Below are 15,965 nucleotides of genomic sequence, written 5' to 3'. Positions count from 1 at the left end.
CCGTTTGAGGATGGTACACAGAGGTTCGCAATTGTGACACCTTAAATAACTTGCACAGCTCTCTAGTTATTCGGGACATAAATGGGGTGCCCTGGTCTGTAAGGACTTCTTTAGGGATTCCAACATGACTGAACACCATAAACAGCTCTTTGGCAATGTTTTTAGCAGACGCGGTGCGTATGGGAATGGCCTCGGGGTAACGGGTAGCATAATCCATGATTACAAGGATATGCTGATGACCTCGGGCAGACTTGGGGAGTGGACCCACAAGGTCCATGGCAATCCTCTCAAAGGGCACTTCAATAATGGGCAAGGGCACTAAAGGACTTCGGAAGTGTTGTAGTGGGGCTGACATCTGACACAGGACAGGATTGACAATAATTCTCAATATCCTTCTGTATCCCGGCCCAATAAAACCTGCGCAACACCCTTTCAGTAGTTTTCTCCACCCCTAAATGACCTCCTAGCAAGTGCCCATGGGCAAGTTCCAACACCACTCGTCTGTATGGCTTAGGGACCACCAACTGTTCATCCACTTCATCATTTTTTTTACATACACGATACAGTAAATCCTCATTGCTGCTAAAATAAGGAAAACAGAGAAACAGAGCCTGTCCCCTGATTCGAGAGGTACATCATTAATCACCATTACATTTTCCCAGGCCGTGGCAAGGGTTGGGTCTTTTCTCTGCTCGGTACCTCCTCAGGCTCCTCCAGCTCTCCTGCCATAACTGAGGAAGGAAAACCCGGGGAGCCCTGAGAAGAGTCCCCTGAACCCATATTGTCAGTAGTGGCCAGGAGTTCTGGCTCTGTCACTGAGTCAGCTACTGCGACCGGGTCGGGACGATCCCACAGTTCCCAAAACTTAGGGAAGTCCCTACCAATGATGGCCTCGTGCACCAAGTGGGGCACAAGTCCGACCGGATGGGTCACCGTACCTAAGCCAGTTTTAAACTGAACAGTGGCTATAGGATACTCGCGGGTATCCCCATGTACACAGATCACAGCAACTTTTTTAGCATGCAAATTCACAGTGTCAACCATCTCAGCTGTAACCAAAGTCACTAGACTTCCAGAGTCCAGCAAGGCCGTAATAGGCTTATTATTAACAGTCATTTGGCACATGTGGTTTCCCATACTTGGTGCTGCAGCCCATGAAACAGCAGCAAACATAGACTGCCTTCTAATAGATAGATCACACTGCATTGGTTCATCTGTCAATGGACAGTTTGCTGCAACATGTCCCAATTCTTGGCAACGAAAACCCCTGATGTTTCCCCAGTAAGGTTTGCTGACAGGCAGTAGCTTCCCTTGTTTGGGACGCCAAACTTCAGTCCTAGCACCGAAAATCCTCCTCCCTATTTCCTTGCCATGCTTACCACCCACTCCCCCTGGAACAGTCTTACCGGTTGCCTGGGGAGACCGTGGCTTTGGGCGGAAAGTCCGTGCGGCTGTAGGGGTGGTGACCAGGTTCCCTGCAGCAAAGTACCTTTCAACAAGTTCCACGAGGTTGTCCGCCGAGTTGGGGTCTCCTTGACTCACCCACTTCTGCAGGGGAACTGGTAGTGACCTCAGGAACCGCTCCACTATTTGTGGCTCAGACAGGGACTCTGGCTGTAGCCATTTTCTCACCAAGTGAATTAGGTCGAACATCTGCGATCTTGGGGGCCTCTCGTCTTGGAAGAACCAGCTGTGGACCCACTGTGCTCGAACTGCCAAGGTGACACCAAGTCGCGCCAGGATTTCCTGCTTGACCTTTTCATAGTCTCCTGCTTCTGCTGACTCCAAATCATAGTAGGCCTTCTGCGATTCTCCAGACAGCAAGGGGGCGACCAGTCCCGCCCACTGGGATTTGGGCCAACCTTCCCTCTCAGCGGTCCGTTCAAACGTTAAGAGAAAGGCCTCTGGATCATCATCTGCAGTCATCTTGGAAAGAAAGCGACCCACATGGATGGCTGAGGGCTTGTCTCCAACAACATTAACTTTAGCAGGTGACCACTGTGCTAGCGTCTCCACAACCGCAGCCAGGGTTTTCCTATCCTCTTTTGCATCAGTGGCTAGCTGTTCAAACAGCCTCTGCGATAGCTCCTGTACAGCACCAATCTGTTGGCACAGCGCCTTGGTTTGCTCCTGTGCAATAGCGTTTGTTTGCTGCTGTGTAGCGTTTGCTTGATGCAGTGCAGTGTTTGCTTGTTGCTGTGCAGCATTGGATTGTTGCTGTGCAGCATTGGATATCACCAATTGTTTTAGGATTTCCTCCATGTTTAGTCATTTTAGGTGCTGGCCTTTTAAGTAGTAACTTACTACAGCTGGTCGCAGTCTCCACCATATGTAACCTGGGGGACAGGTAGCAGGTACAAAAGCTCCCTGGGATGAGCAGTCTTTCAGGCACAGATACCAAATCCAGTGAAATAGTGACAAACAGTGCGGTGTTTATTTGTGATATATACAAGTCTTTATACAGGTGCTGTACAGTGTTCCAAAAAAAACAAATAGGAACAAAAATAGCCAAAACAAAACCTAGCCGTGTCTCAGCACTAACTAAACATTTACAGATCCTAACTACCAGGCTGAGCAAGCCTACAGCTTGTCAGCTTCCACATACCTTTTTGCTCTCCTACACAGAAGTAGTCTGAGTATCCCAGGCCAAGAGCAAAGGCTGTCTTGCTCAGGTGAGCTTAAATTAGCCTGGGGGAGAGGACCAAGACCTGAACTGGACCATGGATCAGAGATCCCTGAACGTGTATGAGAGGAGCCTGGGAGATGTATAAACCCCCCGAACAGGACTTTTCCTGGCTCTCTCTGGGACGCTCTGCTACTATATATATATATATATATATAAATTGTTTTTTTTTTTTTTTTCTATAACACACACACACACACACACACACACACATTGTACACTGAATATACACACACACACAGACACTTACATTTTTAAAAGCATATACCTGACTATCGTATGTATTGTCTTAACAGTTGCCAAGTTATCCCTGACTGTTCTAATGAAGCGCTTTAATCGAGTAGTATGGCAGAGCTATGCCATAATGTGCCAGTATGCAAAATTAGACTTTAATATCATTTTAAGGTAGAACAGTATTTGCAGTCTCTAGAGTCTGTGTGCAGAAAAGCATACAATTTAAGAGTTTCAATTATTAAAAATTATTGTACTAAGGTTTAAATGTGTTTGCAAGACTTTTGTTGTGGCACAGAAATAAAGAATATTTTATGGCGGTCTCCCATCTACATTGTAAAGCTCTGCGTAAACAGTTGGGGCTATATAAATCGTGAATAATAATAATAGTTACAAAGCACTGTAGCACACGAGCTATACACTAAGTAGGCTCAGGTTCCAGTTAACCATGCCCCTTTAAGCCCCTCCCACTGCCAGTAAAGAGTCATACCCAACTTTTGCCTCAGCACACTGTGCCCCCCCCATCAATAGGGTGCATTCATACCTGTGAATGCACCCACACGCCATTTAGAAGTGAGACTCCTGCAGGGGTTCCAATGATTAGCTCCGGGAGGCAGGCAGTCTGCATCCAGGGCCGATCATTTGCATGTGATTGCTGCATGAGAGATTGCATGCGAGTGGCCACGATTAGCTAAGGCAACTGACAGCCTACCATTGCTTTCAATAGGGCTACCTCCAGCAGCTAATCGTTGGAAACCACACTGGGGTTCTGGCATCTAATTGGAGACAGGTTCATTTGCAGGTGTGAATGCAGCCTTATACTTCTTGAAATCACCAAGTGTGCCCCAGATCTTTCACAGTACCTAATGGAAGCACACTCAGAATATATTCTGTTTTGCAATATAAATGATTTGTAAGAATTTTTCTTTACTACTCTACAAATAAAAAAAAAAAAAAAAAAACTTAAACAATAGAAACAAACATTGTGTTTTTGTTTTTTATTATTCGGCCAATGTTATTGGTGTAAGACTTTGTTGACATTTTGGCAATAATTCTCTTCTTAGACCCAGTAAGGCCAGGTTCACACTGGTACGACAAACGCTCCGACATTGGGATCTCATGTCGCATGACGTGTATAAATCAATGTTTCCCTATGGGTGCCGTCTTAACTGGTCAGACACAAGTCGGTCTGACTTTGAAAATGCTCCCTGCACTACTTGGTCCGACTTTGATCCTACTTCAGCCCATTGAATATCACAGAAGTCGGATCAAACTCGAATCGCCGTCTTGACTGATCCAACTTTGGCATGAGACTTGTGCTCTGATTATCTTGATCTTGAAGGGGAACTCCACGCCAAATCTAAAATAAATAAAAAAAAAAATGGCATGGGTTATCCCTCCAAGAGCATACCAGGCCCATTCTGGTATGGATTTTAAGGGGAACCCCCACGTCGTTTTTTTTGGTGTGGGGGTCCCCCCCAAAAACCATACCAGACCCTTATCTGAGCACACAGCCTGGCAGGTCAACCAAGGGGTCCCCCAGATCCTGGCCCCCCTCCCTATGTGAATGAGTATGGGGTACAGACTGAAGGGCCTGGTATGCTCTTGGAGGGGGAACCCATGTCTTTTTTTTTTTTTTCACATTGTGCGTGGAATTCCCCCTAGAGATTCATACCAGACACAGTGCCTGGTATTGTGGGGGATCAAAGTCGGATCCCTGTTCACTGAAGTCGGACCCATGTCGGACTTCAAGTCGCAGGTCAAAGTCGGATCCAAAGTGGTAGGACTGTCGTGTAATACCAGTGTGAACCCGGCCTAAAACCCCTAGTTAGCTACTATCTTCAGTAGGAGTTGTAGTTCAAAGAATATTACAAAAATGGTCCCAGGGGATTTCAGCCAGGATAAAGTTATATTTCAATCTCGTCTACATTTCTTCTGCTCAATGAACCTTTCTGATTGACAAGGGCAAGATTAATGTATGTAAAATGAAGCCCCAAAATCATTACTAAAATCGCTTAACAAAAACATAGAACTGAAAACATACACCATACATAAAATAATTTTTAATGGTTTTTATAATTCAGTGTTAGCTATGAGATGGGGAATAGTCTTCAGCAAGCAGTCTTACAGTCAAATGCGTCTCAGCTCATGGTCAAATATGCACAATCATATCACTGTACAGCAGATGTTCAAATTACATTGTGAAAAGCTTTAATTTGTAAATAGTGAAGAGAAAGCAGAGCTTGTATTGTCATTCATAAGAGACGTCAGCACTGAGGAATATGGATGATTTAATTTTGCCAAATGACTGAATTCAAATACACAAGAGATGCAAAACCATAGGCGCTCTAGCTTCTGTTGCTCAAACGCAGAAAATGTGGTACATCTACATGCAGATATTCCTTCTTCCTGAGTACAAGCTGCTATTTTCATTAAACTGTTATTTTTAGCAGTGAATCAACTAAAAATGTGTGGCATAATTCAGGCATTCCCATTAGATTAGCAGTAACCTGTAGCAGCTTTAATTCAGTGGAAACCTAAATTTTACAAAATCTTGCTGTGGTTTGCTACATTTTGCATATCATGACTGGCCTACACTGAGTATGCTAATTCAATGGCCATTATTGCAATGGAAGAGTTGGGGGCTTAGCAAACTGAGTGACTATACAATATAAAGGGAAGACCACTTCTTTTTACCCGACTATCTTCTTTACCTCTCCTTCCCATCCCTCAGTGTGGCTTCACCTGCATGGCACCTTCCTTCACCCTCTATTGTTACCTTCTTTATTGAACTTCCCTAACCTGTGACCCCCTTTCAGCTTGTGTGCTCTCATTTTAAGTGTTTATGCTCCCCTGCTTTACAGTCACCGTTCCCCCCGATATTGTTTAGCATATCGTTGAGCGGCAGAACAGGGAGATGCCTATGTAAACAAGTCATTTCCCTGTTCTGCCTAGTGAGAAGAAAGAGGATCTACTGCTCCCTGTCATCGGGAGCGGTGATTACTGTCATGTCAGTGGTAGCCCACCCCCCCCAGTTAGAATCAATTTTGCGCAAAACAATCTATATACGCTTTTTGCGAATTTTTTTTACCAATATGTAGAAGAATACATATCAGCCTAAACTGAGGAAAAAATTATTTTTTTTATATATTTTTTGGGGACATATTTTTTGGGGATATTTATTATAGCAAAAGTTAAAAATATTGTTTTTCAAAATTGTCGCTTTTTTTTTTCATAGCGCAAAAAATAAAAATACTGCAGAGGTGATCAAATACCACCAAAAGAAAGCTCTATTTGTGGGAAAAAAAAAAGGATGTCAAGTTTGGGTGCAACGTCGCACAATTGTCAGTTAAAGTGACGCAGTGCCGTATCACAAGAAGTGCTCTGGTCAGGAAGATGGTAAGTTCGTCCGGAGATGAAGTGGTTAAAGTAGCGCAGGGACCTCTTTAAAGTCGCAGCGACTTTAGGTCACATTTTGAAGAGTTCCATTGAAATACATGGGCTGTGACTTGTCATGAGACTTTATTGGGGGGGGGGGGGGGGGGGGGGGGGGTTACTAATACTGGTGCAAACAGAGTCTAGTGCAGCTGTACATAGTAACTAATCAGCTTCTAACTTCAGCTTGTTCAATGAAGCTTTGACAATAAAACATAGGGGTTTATTTACTAAAAGTAGAGAGCAAAATCAGGTTCACTTCTGCATAGAAACCAATCCGCTTCTAACCTCAGCTTGTTCAATTAAAGAGGAACTGCAGTCTGCTCACATAATTTGTAATAAAATAGGAAGTGGGCTGTATAAGGTAATTACTGGCAGAAAAAAAAAATACTAAGTTAAAACAACAAGGGCAGAAGATTTAATAGATAAAAAAATGACCGAAGGTCCGCTTTAAGCTTTGGCAATAAAACCTGGAAGTTGATTGATTTCTATGCAGAAGTGAGCCTGATTTTGTACTCTCCAGCTTTAGTAAACCCCACAGAAGTTGATTGGTTACAATGTACAGCTGCACCAGATTCTGTGTGTGCCAGTTTTAGTAAATCTCCCCATGTGTTCAAAGTTGTATGACAAGTCACGCAATTGAGAATGGTGCCCATGCATATCTTCCATACCCTCTGCCTGTTATGTTTAAAGTTCTCATTGCTTCCAGCCTATACCTTTTCTGCACCTCCCGATCTCCACTGTCAATATTCTCCCCTTATCCAATTGCCATCACTGAGCAATCGTACTTCTTAACACAAGTGAAAGGTTACTTGGCATTAGCTTGCTGTCCCCCTCAGGGGGGAAGACACGTGATCGCGCTGTGTCGTCACGCGTAGGGGAGGGGCCAGGACGATGGAGGAGACAGTCACTTGCTCTCTGAGCTAGCTGTTGATTCACACAAGCCTGCAAACCATTTGGAGAGGACTTTAACATTGTATGTTTTCTATAGCCTGGTGCGCTGCAAGCACCCATAAAGTGTGAGTACCCTGATGTTTACCTACAATAAATTTCTATATTTAAACGATAATGTACTATCTGGCCTCTTTTGTATTTTAAATTGAGGATACCAGCTTTGGATTACACCTGGGGGAGCCTGTAAATCATGCTACTTAGAGCCCAGAGGTGGTTCAGCTGCTGTTGTGGACCAAATTCAATTGTGCGGTCACACAATTGGAAGTGAGTGCAGTCACACAGGGGAGCACGTGTGTGAAGTCACGGTTAATATTATTTGGATCATCATCACAGAGTCACGTTATGGGGCATTATATTATGTTATATATTTTTTTACTGTGGACTTGCTGAAAAAATTTTTGATCTAGATCTCTCTCTATTTATGTCTATATCTATATCTAAAATTGATTTCACTGTGGACTTGCTGAAATTAAGAATTTTTGATATTTTGATGTTTACTTCAATTTTTTTATATTTCTTTCCCTGTGCACTTGCTTGACAAGTATTTCATTTATATATTTTTTTACAATTTAGATTCTTTGTTTGGGAATTCAAGTTGCTCCAACATTCACTCTTGAATTGCCCACAGCAATTATATATATTTTTTCACCTGAGTGAGTGATATATCACATAGCGCTGCATTTGTTTATTTTTATATTTTATACACAGATTATGGGAGTGTGAATATGCTTAGCGGCTGTGGATTGGTTCTCTTGCAGTTAAAACATTCTTTGGACACTCTTCAGTGGTAGCTCGCAAGACATCTATATTATAATTCTAGTCATGTTGGAATTAGCGCCATATTTATGCTAGGATTTTGTCTCAGGCGTCCACATGATGTAATTTTTTTTTTTTTTTACTTTTACGTGCCACAACCCTAGGCAGCTCAGGATCTACACCGAATACAGTAATTTCAAAAAATGCTCTGGTTTAAAAACATGCCCTATGAAACAGGGAAAGATAAGTAATTATAAAGGATTTTCTTTAATGTTTTAATTGAGTCTGCCAGTACCAGGATTCTTGTTTTTGTTTTTCTTGATCGATTTTCCAAATGTGCACTAAAAGTGCATTTCCACTTCTGCAGCAAAAATGAGAACACCTACCTAATATTTGTTACATGCTTCCATTCACATAGCAGAACTTGAAAATATTTAAAATAGTCCCCTACCTTTTTACTTGCTGAAAAATCTTACTCTCCTTTCCCCTTCTATGTAATTAAAGGAGGCTGGTGAGTTAAGTTTACCATAATTAACCCTGTCTGTACTATGCTGGCAAATCTTCATTATCAATTGTAAACTAGATCCCATAGGCGTGCGCACGGGGTGTGCCTGGGCACACACTAATGTGTGTCCCGAGATCTGTTGTAAAATGCTGCAAGAGACTGTATAGAGTGCTGCCTGTAAGACAGTTTCACATTGAACAGTCAGTGAGGCATGCAAGAGCTGCTCAGTGCGTGAAACTGTAATGTCACTGCTTGCAGAGACAAGCTGTCAAAACTCGGTGCTGATGTCGGGGGTGGGCGGGACCAAACAGCTAGCCTATTAAACACAAGCCAACGGGATAGGGGCTGGGCGGGCTGCTCCGTGTTTGGGGCCACACCCCTTTCTATCAGCTATCAAACACCAGCCAATGATAGGAATGCTTAAGGGGGTGTAGCCACATACAAGGAGCGGCCCGCCCAGCCCCTATTCCGTTGGCTGGTGTTTGATAGCTGATAGAAAGGGGGCGGAGCCACATACACGGAGCGGCCTGCCCAGCCCCTATTCCGTTGGCTTGTGTTTGATAGGCTAGCTGTTCAGTGCTTCCAATCAGTGCACTGAATGCAGAGATGGGGAGATGAACTCAGCATTGTGGGGCACAACTGAAATCCATCTGTTTATTAATGCCACATGTCGATTTTTAGTATAATAAGTAATCATCACACTACTTTTTACAATAAACTACTGGAGGTAAAATTTTTAAAAAGTCAGTAAAAGGCCTGCCGCTAAGCACTGTTACGTGTTCCTATACCAAAAAGAAAAAAAAAGTGTAGCGCTAACTTACGGACAAATAACTTAATACTGGTGGAGCCCTCTAAAGTATGTAAATCTCAATAAACGTCATTACCACCACAATACCACAATTCCAGTTATATGTGATGTCACATGTAATACACATCAAAATGAGAATAAGAATTTTTTTTTTTTTTAAACTTCGCAAGGATGGAGTAAACCCCTCTACAGATAATTGCAACACAGTACAAATTAACTTCAAGTGCAACAACTTTTTAGTTGGGAGGTTCATACCATTATAGCACTTTGGAATTTGATTTTTTTAGATTGTTACACTTAATTTTATATGTTTTAGTAACTATTATAAATGTGAATTTTTGCACTTGAAGTTAATTTTCCATCGCCCTTGCTAACTTCATGTCTTTATAGACCATGCTTTGTGCACAGTCATGTTGGAGCAGGAAGGGACCATCCCCAAACTGTTCCCACAAAGTTGGGCGTATGAAATTGTCCAAAATGTCTTGGTATGCTGACACCTTAAGAGTTCCCTTCACTGGAACTAAGGGGCCAAGCCCAACCCCTGAAAAAAAACCCCACACCATAACAAAAAGTTGAAGCTGTTATAGCTGCAAAGGGTGGGCCAACTCAATACTGAACCCTACGGACTAAGACTGGGATGCCATTAAAGTAGTGTAAAGGCAGGCGTCCCAATACTTCTGGTAATTTAGTGTAAAATATATTATAATATATATCTATATCTATATATATCTATATCTATATCTATATCTATATATATCTATATCTATCTATCTGAGCTTTGGGGTGCACACCTAATGCAATAGGCTGCGCACGCATATGGTGTATTCTAACAAAGGGTTAAAGATCTCAAAGCTTGAGCGATACACACACTGGGGCTGATTTACTAAAGGCAAATTAACTTTGCACTACAAGTGCACTTGAAAGAGCAGTCACTTTAGATCTGAGGGGAAGATCTGAAATGAGGGGAAGCTCTGCAGATTTCATCATCCAATCATGTACAAGCAAAAATGCTGTTTATTTTCCTTCCAGATCTACAGCGACTGCACTTCCAAGTGCACTTGCAATTCAAAGTGGATTTGCCTTTAGTAAATAAACCCCACTGTGTAATAAAAATACACACACAGTCGCTCAAATTAACTGCACACTGCAAGCTATCCTGAAAAAGCTGCTTACAGTGTCCTTTGTATAAACCTACAAAAAAATTTAAAAAATTGCTTTCTGAACAGAAACACAAACATTGTGGGGGGGGTTCTCAAATTGACCGAAATAGGTGGAATCACACTAAGCTTCCAGGGTCTCAACTCAACTGGATAATTAAGTATCTGCCATTTCTTTGCTTCTAAAGTATAAAGCTAACTACAAACATTGGTCCTGGGACCAATCCTATTTAATTTATTCATAAACGACCTGGAGGATGGGGTAAACAGTTCAATCTCTGTATTTGCAGACAACACTAAGCTAAGCAGGGCAATAACTTCTCTGCAGGATGTGGAAACTTTGCAAGAAGATCTGAACAAATTAATGGGGTGGGCAACTACATGGCAAATGAGGTTTATTGTAGCAAAATGTAAAATAATGCATTTGGGTGGCAAAAATATGAATGCAATCTATACACTGGGGGGAGAACCTCTGGGGGAATCTAGGATGGAAAATTACCTGGGGGTCCTAGTAGATGACAGGCTCAATGGCATGCAATGCCAAGCTGCTGCAAGCAAAGCATACAGAATATTGGCATGCATTAAAAAGGGGATCAACTCCAGGGATAAAACAATAATTGTCCCACTCTACAAGACTCTGGTCAGGCCTCACCTGGACTATGCTGTCCAGTTCCAGGCACCAGTCCTCAGGAAGGATGTACTGGAACTGGAGAGAGTCCAGAGAAGGGCAACAAAGCTGATAAAGGGACTGGATATTAGTTATGAGGAAAGGTTACGAGCACTGAACTTATTCTCTCTGGAGAAAAGATGCTTGAGAGGGGATATGATTTCAATGTACAAATAACATACTGGTGACCCCACAATAGGGATAAAGCTTTTCCATGAAAGGGAATTCAATAAGACACACAGCCATTCACTAAAATTAGAAGAAAAGCGGTTTAACCTTAAACTACGTAGAGGGTTCTTTACTGTAATAGCGGTAAGGGTGTGGAATTCCCTTCCACAGGCAGTGGTTTCAGCGGGGGGGGCATCTATTACTTCAAAAAACTATTAGATAAGCACCTGAACGACCATAACATACAGGGATATACAATGTAACGTGAAAACAAAAGTAAACCGCTTGTGTACAACGTATTAAACTAGTGTATAGCAGCACCACTAATGTGAGATATGATCACAAACAATGAATGTATAGCAAAAGCGTTGCGCTAAACAAAAATATAAATATACATATCAATGTAAAACAATGAGTCCATGTGTCTTCCAGCTGACATCAGTGTAATGCCTTCACTTTGATAAAAAGTGCATGAACGATTGTTCATTCAATTCCTCCACATTGTGATAACCACCACCATAATAAAGGATGTACTCTTACCAGAGTGTATTGACCACCTATTGATGTCAGTTGGAAGACACATGGACTCATTGTTTTACATTTATATTTATGTTTAGCGCAACACTTTTGCTATACTTATACAATGTAATACTGACATAAAAACACACACATAGGTTGAACTTGATGGACTTGTGTCTTTTCAACCTCGCCTACTATGTAACTATATCCAATTTGTCATCCAGATCTGCTGTTAAAGTGATTGTAAAGGCAGGAGGTTTTTAATCTTAATGCATTCTATGCATTAAGATAAAATGCCTTCTGTGTGCAGCAGCCCTCCTCAGTCCCCCTAATACTTACCTGAGCCCCATCTCTATCCAGCGATGTTGCAGGAGAGACTCGGCTGCCTGAGACTCTCTTCCTCATTGGCTGCCTGAGACAGCAGCAGAGCTCCCGCTGCTGTCAAAGTCAGTAAGCCAATGAAGAGAGAGGGGGCGGGGCCTAGCAAGGGTTCTGGTGTCTGAATGGATATACAGAGCTGTGGCTCTGCTCGGGTGCCCCCATAGCAATGACATGACTCACACGCCACCCTCCGTACTCAAAACACATATTTACTTCTTTCTGGTAATTTCTGCAATAGTTGCAGATAAGTGTCTGTTTACTGAAGACTGAAAGCTAAATATGTACCCTGGATTTTAGAAAAAGAAATCTATACTGCTGTAGAGCATACGTATATTAGTCTATAATGGTTGTTTACTAATGGGTTAATTTAAATATCATTATTATATAATATATAACAGAACAGAATAGAATATATAAGAGGCGCATGCACGCAATGGGAAATGTGCAAATGTTTTTGCAACTCACCCCAAAAGTGTTAATGTTAAGTAAAATTAATGTTACCTAAGCCTTGCAGAATACTCAACCTAAAGCCCCAAATCCAGCCATCAACTTATCATCAAAATAAAAATTAAAAAAAAAAGTGGTCAAATGAATCAGGGATCAAATCACTGCCTTAGATACAGAAGTCAGCTGATTTGTTCCTGCATGATAACAGTAGTTTTAAACTAAACATAAGTCACAGATCAATTACTTGTCATATGGATTCTCTGTATATAGTATATAGATAATGGATTTTATTTTTTGTAGCAGAGATATTTAAAATAAAGAGCAGATACACATACCTTTCCTTCATCCATTGGATTATCACTTATGTGAACAACAGGTCCTGGGTGTGATTTTGATGAACTGCAAAATAAAAAAATAAAAAAAGATACAGTATTTTTCTCTCTAATGTAAACATCTAAATATTTATAACATGCATAATCTAGAATGTTTTTGTCAAAGGACTACAGTAAATCCTTGGATTGTGAGCATAATTTGTTCCGGAAACATTCTTGTATATCAAAAGTGAATTTCCCCATAAGAAATAATGGAAAGTCAAATGATTTGTTCCACAACCATTTATTCATAAGTCCTTCAGTTTATAGTTCATATAAAAAGATTATAGTAATGTGATAGGTAGTGTAACTATAAAATGTTCATCCACAAATGGCAGCCTCCACAAGGGGATTAGAAGCAAAATCCAGCAACAGCTACAGAGTATAAAAGAGAAGAGAGGCACCTCTAAGTGTAGCAATATGGTTACATTTAATGAAGGTACAACATTTAGCAACTCACATGGTTGATGATGAAGGCCTGATTCACACCTATGCAGTTTTAGTGCTTTTGCATTTTGCAGATTTGCACTACAGTCCATTTAACATGGTTTCCTATGGAACACGTTCTGTAGTGCAAATCTGCAAAATGCAAAAAGCACTAAATATGCATAGGTGTGAATCCAGATTAAAAGAGGCACATCTAAGTATGCGGGCATCCGGGGTAAAACTGTCCACATAGGCCATCCCTCATACCGCCAACTCTCACCACTGTCAGTCTACAATCGTGACTGGGAAGACTACCCTGCAGTACAGTGATCTGAAAGCGTGGCTTTAAGAGCTTGTGGAGCTCAGCGTGGAAGGGACATAGTCGATGGCGGTGTGAGGGATGGTCTATGTGGACAGCTTTATCCCTGGATGCGTGTATACTTAGATGTGCCTGTTAAATCATCAACCATGCGAGTTGCTAAATGTTGTACCTTCAGTAAATGTAACCATACTTCTACACTTAGAGGCGCCTCTCTTCTCTTTTATACTCAGTTGTGACATGACGCTACTTGTATATAAAGTCAAAATTTATTTAAAAATTTTGTTTGTCTTTCAAAACGCTCTCAAACCAAGGTTTTACTGTACTTCTAAAAATTTAACATTTTTATCTCAGTTGGCTTTATTTTTACAGTGGTATAATATTACGCTTTCATACTGAATGGATCAACTAAAGACTACCTGGCCTTAGTGTTTGGTCACTGCCTTTTTTTTTTTTTTTTAAACTTCACACATCCACTGTAAATTCCACCTTCTCCTGTGTACAAAGTTCCATTATACTAGAATACTTGGAGTCAACAGAAGTAAAAGGTACATGCTCTGTGCAAGTCAAAGGGCTTCTCACAGGCTTATATTTAATTATATCTATAAGAAATAAATTGTTAAAACCTATGCATACAGTAGGTAACTCCAAATCTGTATTTTTAAATCGTATTAAAACATTAATATATACAAGATGGCATGGAAATGTAGGCAAACAAAAAATGGGTGTGGCCAGTAGATTTGATTTACTTCATGGGCTTTGGTTTAAAAAAAAAAAAAAAAAACCTGCCAAAAACATTGCATGCATCTTTCATGCTTCTGAAGCTAGAAGACATTTCTATACCAAACCTCTTATGTTAAGACCCACCCACGCCACAGGAGGTATATGCATAAGGTAATAAACCTTCTACTTTTATCTTAGATAGGAGTTAAAGTGGTTCTAAAGAACTCTTACCTTAATGCATTCTCTGCATTAAGGCAAAAAAAAAAAAACTCACTATGCAGCTCCCCCCTAAATACTTACCTGAAGGCAAATGGAGATATGTGGCGCTAACTCAAAGTGCATAAATGTGATGAAATAAATATAATCCAATTCTTCAAGTAAAGTGCATATGCGTAAAGAACAAAATCACATAAATAAAGTGACTAAACATCCATTAAATTCATAAAAAGTGACATCGGATAAATGACAGTGAAAATTCATGAAATATGACATCAAATAAACAAATCCAAATGAAGGTGAATAAATCCAAAAATAGTCTAAAAGTGCATCAAGATTAAAAAAAAAAAAAAAAAAAAAAATATCACAAATTTAGAAAAAAAAAATGTTGCATGCAATAACAAAAATCGCATAAGGTGCAAAAAAGTGCAGAAACGCTATAAAAATAGCCACAAGTCGATCCAATTAATGTAATACATTTCCAATGTGAACAAAGTTCAATTTTGTTCTTTACGCATATGCACTTTACTTGAACAATTGGATTATATTTATTTCATCACATTTATGCACTTTGAGTTAGTGCCACATATCTCTATTTACCTTATTGTTTTTCTGTGTGGGAACACTGCCGTATGTGTGGCAGCTTCTTAGTCATCTTTAGCTGCTTTGGCTCATCTTGGTTTTGCGCATTAGTTTTCTTCTTTGTTACCTGAAGGCAAATCTCAATCTAGCGATGTGCAGATGATCTCACCCTCTTTATTGGCTTCCACTGCTGTCAATCACAGTCAGTAAGGGAGTGAGGGGCTGTGGGCCGTGTCTTATGGACACATAGTGCCCCCCATAGCAAGCGGGGACACTCAGTTGTGGGGGGAGGAGCAGCCAGTAGCGCCGGTGGGAGACTCGAGAATAGGAGGATCAGGGCAGCACAGGGAAGTATAAGCACCACGGTGCTCATGTACAAATGCTCACAAAGGCCCGCACATCTATGTAAAACTGATTGCACCACACATGTGGTATTGCCACAACCAGAGTGAGAGCAATAATTTTAGCACCAGAGCTCACTAAACTGGTAACCTGTAAGACCTCATGCACACTGCTGTTGGTAAACGGACTTTCAGAGGCAGTTGGATTCTTTTTTCAGCTGCCCCTGAACTCATCCAATGTTATCTTATGTGTACATGTACACAGGTTCGTTTAAT

The 15,965-nt window shown here is 41.0% G+C and overlaps 1 protein-coding gene across 2 annotated transcripts in view; it reads right to left on the bottom strand.

The window, feature by feature from the left end:
- The window catches only part of STXBP5 (syntaxin binding protein 5), a 723,304-nt gene that overhangs the window by 373,947 nt on the left and 333,392 nt on the right, over window positions 1-15,965 (bottom strand). For both annotated transcript variants that reach the window (XM_073627823.1, XM_073627824.1), the window contains exon 6: window positions 13,047-13,110. In XM_073627823.1, the coding sequence (XP_073483924.1) occupies window positions 13,047-13,110 (64 nt within the window). The remainder of the gene's footprint in view (window positions 1-13,046; window positions 13,111-15,965) is intronic.

The sequence above is a fragment of the Aquarana catesbeiana genome, linkage group LG04 (genome assembly GCF_042186555.1).
Source record: "Aquarana catesbeiana isolate 2022-GZ linkage group LG04, ASM4218655v1, whole genome shotgun sequence".
NCBI lineage: Eukaryota > Metazoa > Chordata > Amphibia > Anura > Ranidae > Aquarana > Aquarana catesbeiana.
This window is presented reverse-complemented; position numbering and strand designations above follow the sequence as displayed.